Genomic DNA, 14,603 nt, shown 5'->3' with positions numbered 1-14,603 from the left:
TTCAGGAATGATGTTCTTCTAAGGGGTCCATTCCCTCCTAAATTGCTTTTTGACACTTGAAAAATTTACTCTGGTGTGCCTTCTGTCAACAGTTCAGATGCTCATCCTTTTCAACTCAACTGAACATAATAGTTTCCCCAGCCTATATCCAGCCTCCTATCTCTCAAAGAGCCTAGCATCACTACCATTTGGGGAAAAAACATCAGTTTTGGTGAAATTTGAAGCATCACATCACTATGTACAGTTTTTAAAATCAGATTGCTTCTTGTGTGATGTAACTTTATTTTTTTGGTGGAGTTTTTTCTGTCATGTCAGTTTCATCATCAGAATCAGCATCAACATTGTGAATGCCGTGCAGCCAATATTCTTCCCTGTTTTGTTATGAAATTTGTGAAATATTTGGAAAGTGGAGGGGGGTGGGGAGAAAGGTACAATAGAATCCCACAGCCTGGACTCTGCAGGTAACAGTTTGCTTTATTTGTTCCATGACCTGTGCATCCATGTGTTTATCTTCTCCCCATCCATCAATCCAACTTTGTTTTTATTTTTTGCATAAAAGAATACTTAACCTTTAGATATTGCAGCATGACATCATTAACTAGAGTTCAATACTGCTCACCAAATGAGTTGTGTTTATTTTTATGTATTTCACTGGATTACTCTGTTTACTTATTTACTTTCTTTCTCTTCAATGAGGGGAGCTTCATCCATGCTTATGCTGTTCACTGGTCCATCTTTAACTCCTAAGCTGTTGCCTGGTCTATAGTAAGTGCTCAGTATATGTGCTGAATGTTGAATGAATGAGGATATTTTGAAACTTGTGATGTTAGAATTTTAAAAGCCCAAATGACTGATTTGTTTCCCTTCTTCCCAACACTTTGTGACCTATATTTTTAAAAAAAGATATGGTCATTTATCTATTTAATAAATATTCATTGAACACCCGTACTATACCAGGACTGAGCGAGGTTCTAGGATAGGGTAGTAAGCTACCTTTGATAATGATGAATCTTGAGAAGAATGGGCTTTGGTTTGGGAGCTTGTGTACAAAAGAACGTGCTGCTGGAAATGGTTCAGGCAGCATGGCCTCTGCTGCCTAATAATGGAGCTCTGCCTATGAAGTCAGTCACACCAGGTAATTAAACATTCATCATTAATCAACAAGCTTAATCATTCGTGCAAACAAAAAATATTTTCTCAATGCCTACTATGCTCTGGGCCCCCAAGAGTCAGAGACACACAAAACATGACTCAGTCCTCAAGGAGTATATAGCCATAAGTAGAAATAGTGATGTGTGACAACAACTCTAACTCTTCCTGATCTAGGAAGAAAGTTACTTACCTCAGTCTTAGAGAGTCAGGGAACGCTTCACCTGAGAGGTGATGAGAGCTGAGACTTAAAGGGAAGCAGAAGTGATAGACATGCAGACATATGCCAGCAGGAAATAAGATGGGAAAACATGGCATTAAAAGCCCCAAGTAGGTCGTCATGGAGCAGAGGTGCCCACGGAAGGGTGACCTGAAATGATACGAATGCTGGGCCCTGCTTCCCCCTGAAGGAAGCGAAGCTTTTCAGCAGAAAACTATCATAGTCACATACTTGTTTCAAAGAATACCTTGTCAGGCAACAGAGAACATGACCTGGAGTTAGAGGGCACTGAGAAAGAAATGAAGGGGCCAAGGCTGGAGATACGGAGACTACTTGGAAATCCACTGCAGAAATTACCAGGGTGCAGTGATGTTCAATATTTGTTGGTCTAGACAGTCAAAAATTGGAAAAAATCCTAAGTGTGGTAGGGTGTCTTAGAATTTCTGTCAAATTGACTTGGTCCCAAGGGTTTGTTGGTGCTTGTCACTGGCAATTGTGACACTGAGAATTGAAACTGACTTTCAGTTCCGTCAGTTTAGTCACTCAGTCGTATCTGATTCTTTGCAACCTCATGGACTGCAGCACACCAGGCTTCCCTGTCCATCACCAACTCCCAGAGCTTGCTCAAACTCATATCTTTCGATTCAGTGACACCACCCAACCATCTCATCCTCTGTCATCCCCTTCTCTTCCTGTTTTCAATCTTTCCCAGCATCAGGGTCTTTCCTAATGAGTCGGTTCTTCGAATCAGGTGGCCAGAGTATTAGGGCGTCATCATCAGTGCTTCCAATGAATATTCAGGGTTGATTTCCTTTAGGATTGACTGGTTAGATCTCCTTGCAGTCCAAGGAACTCTCAAGATTCTTCTCCAACACCACAGTTCAAAAGCATCAATTCTTCGGTGCTCAGCTTTCTTTATAATCCAACTCTCACATCCTTACATGACTACTGGAAAAACCACAGCTCTGACTATATGGACCTTGGTCGGCAAAGTAATGTCTCTGCTTTTTAATATGCTGTCTAGGTTGGTCATAGCTTTTCTTCCAAGGAGCAAGCATCTTTTAATTTCATGGCTGCAGTCACCCTCTGCAGTGATTTTTGAGCCCAAGAAAATTAAGTCTGTCACTGTTTTAATTGTTTCCCCATCTATTTGCCATGAAGTGATGGAACCGGATGCCATGATCTTTGTTTTTTCAATGTTGAGTTTTTTTTGTTTTTGTTTTTGTTTAATTTTTATTTTATTTTTAAACTTTACGTAATTGTATTAGTTTTGCCAAATATCAAAATGAATCCATCACAGGTATACATGTGCTCCCCATCCTGAACCCTCCTCCATCCTCCCTCCCCATACTATCCCTCTGGGTCGTCCCAGTGCACTAGCCCCAAGCATCCAGTATCGTGCATTGAACCTGGACTGGCATCTCGTCATACATGATATTTTACATGTTTCAATGCCATTCTCCCAAATCTTCCCACCCTCTCCCTCTCCCACAGAATCCATAAGACTGTTCCATACATCAGTGTCACTTTTGCTGTCTCGTACACAGGGTTATTGTTATCATCTTTCTAAATTCCATATATATGCGTTAGTATACTGTATTGGTGTTTTTCCTTCTGGCTTACTTCACTCTGTATAATAGGCTCCAGTTTCATCCACCTCATTAGAACTGATTCAAATGTATTCTTTTTAATGGCTGAGTAATACTCCATTGTGTATATGTACCACAGCTTTCTTATCCATTCATCGGCTGATGGACATCTAGGTTGCTTCCATGTCCTGGCTATTATAAACAGTGCTGCGATGAACATTGGGGTGCACGTGTCTCTTTCCCTTCTGGTTTCCTCAGTGTGTATGCCCAGCAGTGGGATTGCTGGATCATAAGGCAGTTCTATTTCCAGTTTTTTAAGGAATCTCCACACTGTTCTCCATAGTGGCTGTACTAGTTTGCATTCCCACCAACAGTGTAAGAGGGTTCCCTTTCCTCCACACCCTCTCCAACATTTATTATTTGTAGACTTTTGGATCACAGCCATTCTGACTGGTGTGAAATGGTACCTCATAGTGGTCTTGATTTGGATTTCTCTGATAATGAGTGATGTTGAGCATCTTTTCATGTGTTTGTTAGCCATCTGTATGTCTTCTTTGGAGAAATGTCTATTTACTTCTTTGGCCCATTTTTTGATTGGGTCATTTATTTTTCTGGAGTTGAGCTGTAGGAGTTGCTTGTATATTTTTGAGATTAGTTGTTTGTCAGTTGCTTCATTTGCTATTATTTTCTCCCATTCTGAAGGCTGTCTTTTCACCTTGCTGATAGTTTCCTTTGATGTGCAGAAGCTTTTAAGGTTAATTAGGTCCCATTTGTTTATTTTTGCTTTTATTTCCGATATTCTGGGAGGTGGGTCATAGAGGATCCTGCTGTGATGTATGTCGGAGAGTGTTTTGCCTATGTTCTCCTCTAGGAGTTTTATAGTTTCTGGTCTTATGTTTAGATCTTTAATCCATTTTGAGTTTATTTTTGTGTATGGTGTTAGAAAGTGACTATAGTAAAGTTGCAGGATATAAAATCAACACACAGAAATCCCTTGCATTCCTATACACTAATAATGAGAAAACAGAAAGAGAAATTAAGGAAACAATTCCATTCACCATTGCAACGGAAGGAATAAAATACCTAGGAATATATCTACCTAAAGAAACTAAAGACCTATATATAGAAAACTATAAAACACTGGTGAAAGAAATCAAAGAGGACACTAATAGATGGAGAAATATACCATGTTCATGGATCGGAAGAATCGATATAGTGAAAATGAGTATACTACCCAAAGCAATCTATAGATTCAATGCAATCCCTATCAAGCTACCAACAGTATTCTTCACAGGGCGAGAACAAATAATTTCACAATTTGTATGGAAATACAAAAAACCTCGAATAGCCAAAGCGATCTTGAGAAAGAAGAATGGAACTGGAGGAATCAACCTACCTGACTTCAGGCTCTACTACAAAGCCACAGTCATCAAGACAGTATGGTACTGGCACAAAGACAGAAATATAGATCAATGGAACAAAATAGAAAGCCCAGAGATAAATCCATGCACATATGGACACCTTATCTTTGACAAAGGAGGCAAGAATATACAATGGATTAAAGACAATCTCTTTAACAAGTGGTGCTGGGAAAACTGGTCAACCACTTGTAAAAGAATGTTGAGTTTTAAGTGAGCTTTTTCACTGTCTTCTTTCACTTTCATCAAGAGGTTCTTTAGTTCCTCTTCACTCTCTGCCTAAGGGTGGTGTTGTATGTATATCTGAGATTATTGATATTTCTCCTGGCAGTCTTCATTCCAACTTGTACTTCATGCAGCCTGGCATTTCTCATGATGTACTCTGCATATAAGTTAAATAAACAGGGTGACAATATACAGCCTTGACGTACTCCTTTCCTAATTTGGTGCCAGTCCATTGTCCCGTATCTGGTTCTAACTGTTGCTTCTTGACCTGCATACAGATTTCTCTTGAGGCAGGTAAGGTGGTGTGGTATTCCTATCTCATTAAGAATTTTCCACAGTTTGTTGTGATCCACACAGTCAGAGGCTTTAGCATAATCCGTGAAGCAGAAATAGATGTTTTTCTGAAATTCTCTTGCCTTTTCTGTGATCCAACGGATGTTGGCAATGTGATCTTTGGTTCCTCTGCCTTTTCTAATTTCAGCTTGAACATCTGGAAGTTCTCAGTTCACATACTGTTGAAGCCTAGCTTGGAGAATTTTGAGCATTACTTTGCTAGCATGTAAAATGAGTGCAGTTTGCAGTAGTTTGAACATTCTTTGGCATTGTCTTTCTTTGGGATTAGAATGAAAACTGACCTTTTCCAGTCCTGTGCCACTGCTGAGTTTTCCAAATTGGCTAGCATATTGAGTGCAGCACTTTCACAGCATTATCTTTTAGAATTTGAAATAGCTTAGCTGGAATTCCATCACCTTCACTAGCTTTGTTCATATTCTTCCTAAGGCCCACTTGGGTTTGCACTCCAGGATGTCTGGCTCTAGAGGAATAATCACTCCATCTTGGTTATCTCGGTCATGAAGATCTTTTTGTACAGTTCTTCTGTGTATTCTTGCCACCTCTTCTTAATATCTTCTGCTTCAGTTAGGTCCATACCATTTCTGTCCTGTATTGTGCCTGTCTTTGCATGAAATGTTCCCTTGGTGTCTCTGATTTCCTTAAAGGGATCTCTAGACTTTTCCATTCTGTTGTTTTCCTCTATTTCTTTGCATTGATCACTGAGGAAGGCTTTCTTATTTCTCCTTGCTCTTCTTTGGAACTCTGCTTTCAGATGGATATATCTTTGCTTTTCTCCTTTGCCTTTCTCTTGTCTTCTTTTCTCAGCTGTTTGTAAGTCCTCCTTAGACAACCACTTTGCCTTTTTGCATTTCTTTTTCTTGGGGGTAGTTAGAATCACTGCCTCCAATACAGTGTTAACAAACCTCCCTCCATAGTTCTTCAGGCATTCTGTCTATCAGATCTAATCTCTCGAATCTATTTGTCACTTCCACTGTATAATTGTAAGAGATTTGATTTAGGTCATACCTGAATGGCCTAGTGGTTTTCCCTACTGTCTTCAATTTAAGTCTGAATTTGCCAGTAAGGAGTTCATGATCTGAATTACAGTCAGCTCCCAGTCTTGTTTTTGCTGACTGTATAGAGTTTCTCCATCTTCAGTTGCAAAAATATAATCAATCTGATTTTGGTATTGACCATCTGGTGATGTCCATGTGTAGAGTTGTCTCTTGTGTTGTTGGAACACAACATAACTGGTTGTTATGACCAGTGAATTCTCCTGGCAAAACTCTGTTAGCCTTTGCCCTGCTTCCTTTAGTACTCCCAAGGCCAAGCTTGCCTATTACTCCAGGTATCTATTGACTTCCTACTTTTGCATTCCAGTCCCCTTTAATGAAAAGGATTTTTTGTGTGTGTGTTTTTAGTGTTAGTTCTAGAAGGTCTTGTAGGTCTTCATAGAACCATGCAACTTCAGCTTCTTTGGCATTAGTGGTTGGAGCGTAAACTTGGATTACTGTGATATTGAAAGGTTTGCCATGGAGATGAACAGAGATCATTCTGTCGGTTTTGAGACTGCACCAAAGTACTGCATTTCAGACTCTCTTGTTGACTATGATGGCTACTCCATTTCTTCTAAGGGATTCTTGCCCACAGTAGTAAATGTAATAATACTCTGAATTAAATTTGCCCATTCTGATCCATTTTAGTTCACTGAATACTAAAATGTCGATGTTCACTCTTGCCATCATCTGTTTGACCACTTCCAATTTGCCTTGATTCATGGACCTAACATTCCAAGTTCCTGTGCAATATTGTTCTTTACAGCATCAGACTTTACTTCCATCATCAGTCACATCCACAGCTGGGCGTTGTTTTTGCTTTGGCTCAACCTCTTCTTCAGTAGCATATTGGGCACCTGCTGACCTGGGGAGTTCATCTTTCGGTGTCATATCTTTTTGCCTTTTCATACTGTTCATGGGGTTCTCAAGGCAAGAAAACTGAAGTGGTTTCCCATTCCTTTCTTGAGTGGACCACATTTTGTCAGAACTCTCCACCATGATTCATCCCACTTGGGTGGCCCTACATGGCATGACTCATAGTTTCATTGATTTAGACAAGGCTGTGATCCACGTGATCAGTTTGATTAGTTTTCTCTGATTGTGGTTTTTGTTCTGTCTGCTCTCTGATGGATAAGGATAGGAGACTTGTAGAAGCTTCCTGATGGGAGGAAACTGGCTTTAGGCAGAGCTGGATTCAGGCTTGGAGGATCTCTTCAGTCTTTACCTATCTCGCCTTAGCATTTCTCTGTCTTGGCGTTATTCTCAGGCAGGCTGTCCTCTCACAGACACAGGGATGGCATTTACAGTTCAGGATGTCTGCCCTACCAGCTCAGTGACTGTAGCAGAAAGATCTTGACCCCAAAAGTAGCTGCCACTCATCATGGAGCAACCGTGACAGATGGAACTTGGGTTATAAACCCGTCTTTCAACTGAGCCATGGTCAGGTAGAGTCCTCTTGGTCAAGTGCCCATCCTTGGAGGCATGGGGAGCTGGGGAGACAAGGGATCAGGACTGGCACCAGTTCAGGCTATCTGAATGGAACATAATTGCATGGCTGGTTGGGAAGGGCAGTTAGTTCCACATAGCGATGCTGGCAGACCAGAACTAGGGGCATTGCATCTAATGGAGAGAGTCCAGGGGCTGAAGTCCTATGCTGCTTGTGATGGGCTGTGGTTGTCACTCCTAGAAAGATGCCCATGGCACATTGCATCTAATGGGGAGAGTCCAGGGGCTGAAGCCCTGTGCTGCTTTAACAAGCTGTGATAGGCTGTGGTTGTCACCCCTAGAAAGATGCCCATGACACATTGTGTAAGTGAGAAGAGAAATTCACAAAAGAGTAGGCACAGTAAGATCCAATTTTGGTTTGAGGATTAAAAAGGCTCCATGAGTCTAGAAAAAAAGGAGCTTAATAGTAGTTATTTCTAGGTGGTAAAATTGATGGGTGACATCTTTCTTTCCTTCTATCATTCTCTCTTGTCTGAGAAAAGTCATACACTGAGACTATGTTTCTATTTAAAGAAAAGAAAAACTTATCGAAGTTTTGACAGGACTTGATGAGGTCATAACTAAGTAGGTGAAGAGGAGACAAGGAGATGATGGGTTTTCAGAAGCTGACATCCCCTGGACTTGGTGACTGACTGGCTGTGGGGCTGCAGGGGGAGGCCAGCTGGCCCTGCAATTTCTGCCCTTGGTGACCAGGTGGCGTGGGGGTCCCCAAAGCTGCAGGGCCAGCTGCAGTTGGAGGCTGGCAGACATCTGTTAGAATGAATTTTGTACTTCTTAGAGATGTTTAGAACTGACTGTTTGAAAAATCAGACCTGGGAGAATTTATGCCATTGAAACAAGGCTTAGTTTGACTTGATAAAAATTGTGAATTACATTTCCAAAGAGGCCTTTATAACTGCCTGGTGAATACGGTGTATCTATCCCTCTTTTATTAAGTAGTTGGTAAGCCTCATGAGGGCAGAAACTCATCTTTATGTTTTAATTCCTCAATACCTAGCACATAAAATTGGTTCGCAGAAAGAGTCCTCTAAAATGTGTGTCAAGTCAGGAACATCCCCTGGAGAAGGGAATGGCAACCCACTCCAGTATTCTTACCTGGAGAATCCCATGGACAGAGGAACCTCGTGGGCTACAGTCCATGGGGTCACAAAGAGTTGGATATGACTGAGCGACTGACACTTTCACTTTTCAAACTAACAGTAATTCTTTAAAAAAATCATTGCGGGAGTCAGCTCAGAAACAATGTCCCATCCAGTTGCTGCATAGAAAAAATCAGCTCGGTTCCATATGCATATAACGTAAGTTGCTCAAGAAACTGAGGAAAGACTCCATATTGTTGTTGTTCAGTTGCTGCATCATGTCTGACTCTTTATAACCCCATGGACTGCAGCACACCAGGCTTCCCTGTCCTTTGCTTTCTCCTAGAATTTGCTCAAGCTCATGTCCATGGAGTCAGTGATGCCATCCAACCATCTCATCCTCTGTCACTCCCTTCTCCTCCTGCCCTCAATCTTTCCCATCATCAGGGTCTTTTCTAGGGAGTCAGCTCTTTGCATCAGGTTGCCAAAGTACTGGAGTTTCAGCTTCAGCATCAGTCCTTCCAATGAATATTCAGGACTGATTTCCTTTAGGATGGACTGGTTTGATCTCCTTGCTGTCCAAGGGACTGTCAAGAGTCTTCTCCAGCACCACAATTAGAAAGCATCAATTCTGAAGACTCCATATATATATTTATACTTTATTGTTCTTTCAGGTATATCCTGGTCTGCCTTATAAGATTATTTTCCTATAAAGCATGTTTACCATTACGGTTCACAGAGTCCGGAAAATAAGATACTTGGTGTCTGAAGCGGTGTATTAAAGTGCTTTAAGGAGGCTGGATTCTGGGAACAGCTGGTCTGACTCTGAATCCCAATGTTGCCATTTCCTGGCATGTGAACTTGGATAGTTTAAGTGACTCTCTCTCTGTTTTCTCATCTGTACAAATAGGTTATAAGGTTTTTGTGAAGATATAATGAAATGATCACTATAAAGCGCTCAGATTGTCAGCTATTTTTTTTAAATCTCATTTGTTTACCTCCTAGAATGGAGTGATTTCCAAAAGTACAGGATTTCCTGTGTCTCATTTATGATGGGATTTCTTTGATTTACCTTGAAATGTAAATACCCTCCCTTTGAACCCCTCCCAACACAGCTGAAGTTTGTATTCCCTTCTGAAAGCAAAGCAAAAAAACAAAGCTTGGCCTGAGGGTAGGTCTCCACAGAAAGGTCCTTGCAGATCCATCAGCCTGCTCTTGTGGCTTGTGGTTTACTATACTCGGCTTCAGGAAGGAGGCTTGTGTCAGATGGAGTCTCTTGAAGGGCTTGTCACCAGGCAGACACCCAGCTCCTTGGAGGCCAGGCACACCTGCTCTGTGGTTACTTCCAAGTCCCCTGCCGGGCAAATCTCAGGCGAGCATCTGCTCATGTTGCAGACTCTCAGTGTCCCGGGACAGGTCCACTGTGGCCTGGAAAGAGACATGGCCAATCTGCCTGGCGCTCGTGAAGTGTGGCAGTGTGTTTGTAAGTGCTACCCTATTTCTCCTTAAGTCTCACCTGAGCTGCTTAAATGGATCCTGCAGATTGTCAGTCCCCAAGTTTATAGTGGGGACAAGAGAAGAGTTGAAGTAAGGTGTGTGGATGAAAACTTCAGAGGAGAACTTGTGTGTGTAATTATTTCTTCATACAGTGTCCAAGTTAGTTTAATACCAAATGGCCAGTCATAAAATAGTAAAGGCCCACCATTCCCCACAAGTTTTTTTGAGTAGGTTGTTTACTTCCCCTCCCTCTTATTGTTTAAGCTATGGGGAATCTTTGACACAGAAATATAAACAAACAATTTTTTTTTTCCTTCTTGGGTCTTGATGATCATTTTCTTTTTGAAAGCACCTTAGTACCTGATCTATTTTTCTAACCTGTTAAGTGTTTTAGATGCTAGATTATTTTATTTTTTAAAACAGGCCCACCTAGAAATTAGATAATGGAACTGCAGAAACAAATATCTAAAGCATGGAGCTTAGTCACCACATAAATTTTCTGAAGACAAAACCACAATTTCAAAGTTTAAAGCATCAGATTCTATTTCAGAATTTCTACTAAGAATCAAAAGTTTTAGAAAGAGATTTTTTTTTAAAGTGCCTTATCAACATTTCAAATGCACACAGGCTCTCTGCCCCTCCCCTAAACCCCATCAAACCCCCTCCTCGCCAGCTCTTCCAAAAGGGGGAGAAATAAAAAAGCGACCATTGCCTCTTGTTGGCAGTAGAATTTATTCAGTAATTTACTTTCCAGCCAACTGCAGCCATTGCCATTGCCTCTGGGCACTTGTTCAAAAACGCAGAAATGAAATAACAGATTGGCCAGACCGCACACAACTCCCCAGTCACAACCCTATTATCTCCTCATTCTGTCACCCCCATTAAGCAGCAGCCTAGGAGACAGGCTGGTGATCACAAGTATTTATGCAGCTTCTTCACGTCCACGGCTCAGGGCTCTCTGCCCAGCTCCCTCGTTCATCTTCTTGCGGGTGCCTGAGGGGTACCCGGGCCTTCAGGTCCCTGGAGCATCTTAAAGGGCTTCTGTGCCCTCTTCCTGCCTGGGAAACTCCTGGGAAAACCAAAGCAAGACACGGGAAGCAACTTCCGCCTCCGGTTGTGGGTTGTCAGCCACCCACCTGTGACCAAATAGGGTGGGAGCGTCGCTGTGTAGATTTTATTAAATATTCAGTCTCTCTCCATTTAAGTTATTTTTAGTTATGTTCAGGTCAAAGTCAAGCCAAGCAGTTGCTTTTCCTGTGGTGGGGCCTCTGCTGGGTTGTCATCTTCTGCAGGGTTCTGTGGCCAGATGTTTGGAGAGGAGAGAAGGGTCTCTGTTTCCTCGAGAGAGACTGTTTTCTGATGGTTGCCTTCTGGTGAAATTCCTTTTTAAAATTATGGACATGAGAGATAAATGTTTGTGAAGGGTATGGGCTTGCTTTCTCTCTTTGTCAGGTGTTAAAACAGAGAAGTTTTAGGGACTTCTTTAGCAGTCCAGTGGTTAAGACTCTGCACTTCCAATGCAGGGTTTGATACCTGGTTGGGGAACTAAGATTATCCCACACGTGGTGTGGCCCAAAAAAGAAAAGAATAAATAAATGAAAAAAAAATAGAGAAGTTGTAGAATTCAAATTATGAATGATCCAGAGGAACATGCCTTTTCTCTTTCAGAGTTGTCTATCTTGGAGACTAGACATGCTTTCTTAGGTTGGTTGGCTTTTCAGAAGTGGTTCACAGCCCGGTGAGCTTCACCTTTTATTCTGTCTTCGTTCCATCCATCCATTCAGAATTACATCTTTCATTAGTGAATGATTCTTAGAGGCGGTGCAGAGTGAGGGTGATGTTGCCTGGTTCACTGGACAGTGAGTACACCTGGAGTTGAAGGAGAGCGTGCAGGGTCTGCTGACCTTGTTGAGGATCGTGGACTCAGCCCCGCTCCCTCCAGGTTTCCAGCCACTAGTTGGTATAACCTGGATGAGGGCATTTCTGTCGGGAGCCAGTGTCTTTGTGCTGAGGAGACAGGATGGGGGGGAGTTTGCAGCTGAATGGTTTTTAAACAGATGGACTTTCCACTGAGAAAAGCAGGGTTGGGCTTGGGTTAATCCATCCTGGAGAGAATTAGTTCTCTGTGAAGGTGGAGTTGGGGCTGGGTGGGAGCAGGCCACTCCCTTGAACCCCTTCCCAGGTAAAGAAAGAACGAGGTAACATGAAAACATTTAATTATGCTCGCGACAGCTTGAGTCAAATTGGTAATGGTTGGTGTTTGTTCCTGCTGATTGAATTTTAACTGCCATGTCCCGTCCTCTCCACACCAGCTCACACTCCAGACAACAGCTTCCTGGGCTTTGTGGTCGAGCAGCACTTGAACTCCAGCGACGTCCACCACATCAACGAAATCAAGAGGCAGAACCAGTCACTCGTGTACGGCAAAGTGGACAGCTTCTGGAAAGTGAGTCGGCCTGTGTGCGTGCCTCTCGCTCTCAAAAGAAACTTGCCGTGTAATTTAATTCAGCTTTGATCCAGGGAGTAATCAAGCCAAGTGCCCACAGCTTAACAGGGTCTGCTTAGAAATAAACAAGAGCATGCAGGGATTTGGACCGATGGGTATTTGGGTGTCTGATCAAAGCTATACCTGCTCATCTGTACGGTGGCTGCCCCACAGGGCCCCTCATCCTTTGCATGTTGAAAGTGACATGTGTCGGCTCCTCTCCCATCCTAGGCTTGCTCCTGGAAGCCCGGGCCCCTCAGAGGCTGCGTGCATTTCTGGAGCAAGGCATTGCACAGGGAGACCCTTTGCCAAGTGACTCATTTCCTGTGCCTTCTGTGAAATGGTTCGTAAGGGGAGGCAGCTCCCTTTGCCTGGGGAGGGCGTTGGCCCTCACATCCTCTTGGCTTTGGTCACTAGTGTGGTCAGTAGTCAACTAACCAGGGAAGGGAGATACCTGCCTGGGCTGACGGCAGACAGTTTACTTGAGGACATCTTGGTTGAAGCAGCATTCTTGGCCACAGGCTTAGCCAAGTTTTCCAAGAACATTGGATTGTTGGGCCCTTGGGGGCCCCTTGGTTCTCCTGGGTGATTTCCAGGTCCCATCTGAAAAAGATACGATAAAAAAAAAGAAATGGATTGGGGGTGTGACCTGTCCACATGGCATGCAAAGGAAAGTCTTTCTTAGCATGTAGATGTTGCGAGTTTTTTTGGAAGATATGTTTGTACAAGACAGAACAGTCTCCAGGACTTGGCAAATATGTGTCTTCCTAAACATAAAAGTTATTCGCTTTCTGGAATGATCAGGGACTGTGGTCTCCTGGTCCCATGTCTCCCTTACTCAGGAAGCTGGAAGTCTGACCGCTGAGGGAGCACACGTGATGTATGCAAAGAAGATTCACTTGCTCTTGGTTATCTGACCTCGTGTTCAGAAAAGGGAAAGCACTACCACCCCCTCTTCAGTTCTAAGTGCTAACTGTGTGGAAGGGACAACACATCAGCCTATTTCCAGAGAAGCTAATTTATTTCCAGATAACTGCCTTTGCTGTAAACAGCTAGAATCCTGCTTTGGTTTAGTACAGTGGTTCTCCGGTGGGGACATCGGGCAATGTCTAGGAACAATTTTGGTTGTCTTGGCAGAGGGTAGGGACCCCTGGCGTCTACTGGGTAGAGGTCAGGGATGCTGCTGAACCACCCAAGAGTGCACAGAACAGCCCCACAGCAAAGAATTACCTGGCACAAAATGTCAGTAGTGCCGAGGTTGAGAAACTAGGGCTGGTTAACAAGATTTATTTTCTAATATATTATTCCATGTGTTCTCCTCTCAAGTAAAATAAAATCAGCTGAGATTGTAAGTGGTTACTTAAGGTGTTCCCCTGAACGTATACATCTTTGTTTCCTTTGTGTCAAAATCAGCCCCTTCTGAATCGGGCATTTTTCAGCTGCCATTCAGGTGAACTTGGGTTTAAAAGTGCACATTGGATGTTGTCATTCTCTGCTTCATTGTAAAATAAGTGGATCGTAGTATTAGTTTTAAGACTTTCAAAGCTGCTTTTAGTAAGACTTGAGCTCTTAAAAAAAAAAAGTAACTCCCTTCCCCCTCCTGTACCTGCTCAAAAAACAGGTCGTGTGTATGTCCACGTGGACTTGAAACTACATTGGTTTTGGACCCCAGTGCTTCCTCCTAGGTGCTTCTGGCAGCTTTTTCAGTTTCACAAGGGTCTTCCCAGCTGCTGCTGCTGCTGCTAAGTCGCTTCAGTCGTGTCCGACTCTGTGCGACCCCATAGACAGCAGCCCACCAGGCTCCCCCATCCCTGGGATTCTCCCGGCAAGAACACTGGAGTGGGTTGCCATTTCCTTCTCCAATGCATGAAAGTGAAAAGTCAAAGTGAAATCGCTCAGTCATGTCCGACTCTTAGCGACCCCATGTGACTCAGTGGTTAAAAAAAAAAATTCAACTGCCAATGCAGGAGACTCAGGAGACACGGGTTCAATCTCTGGGTGGGAAGATTCCCCTGGAGAAAGGCATGGCAGCCCCCTCCAGTATCCA

General features: G+C 42.9%; 1 protein-coding gene across 2 annotated transcripts in view; it reads left to right on the top strand.

Moving 5' to 3' along the window:
- MGAT5 (alpha-1,6-mannosylglycoprotein 6-beta-N-acetylglucosaminyltransferase) overlaps window positions 1-14,603 on the top strand; it is a 398,458-nt gene that overhangs the window by 270,967 nt on the left and 112,888 nt on the right. For both annotated transcript variants that reach the window (XM_027562025.1, XM_027562023.1), the window contains exon 12: window positions 12,384-12,517. In XM_027562025.1, the coding sequence (XP_027417826.1) occupies window positions 12,384-12,517 (134 nt within the window). The remainder of the gene's footprint in view (window positions 1-12,383; window positions 12,518-14,603) is intronic.

The sequence above is a fragment of the Bos indicus x Bos taurus genome, chromosome 2 (genome assembly GCF_003369695.1).
Source record: "Bos indicus x Bos taurus breed Angus x Brahman F1 hybrid chromosome 2, Bos_hybrid_MaternalHap_v2.0, whole genome shotgun sequence".
In the NCBI taxonomy this organism is placed as follows: domain Eukaryota; kingdom Metazoa; phylum Chordata; class Mammalia; order Artiodactyla; family Bovidae; genus Bos; species Bos indicus x Bos taurus.
Note: the sequence above shows the minus strand (reverse complement) of the source record. Positions and strands in the feature narration are given on the sequence as shown.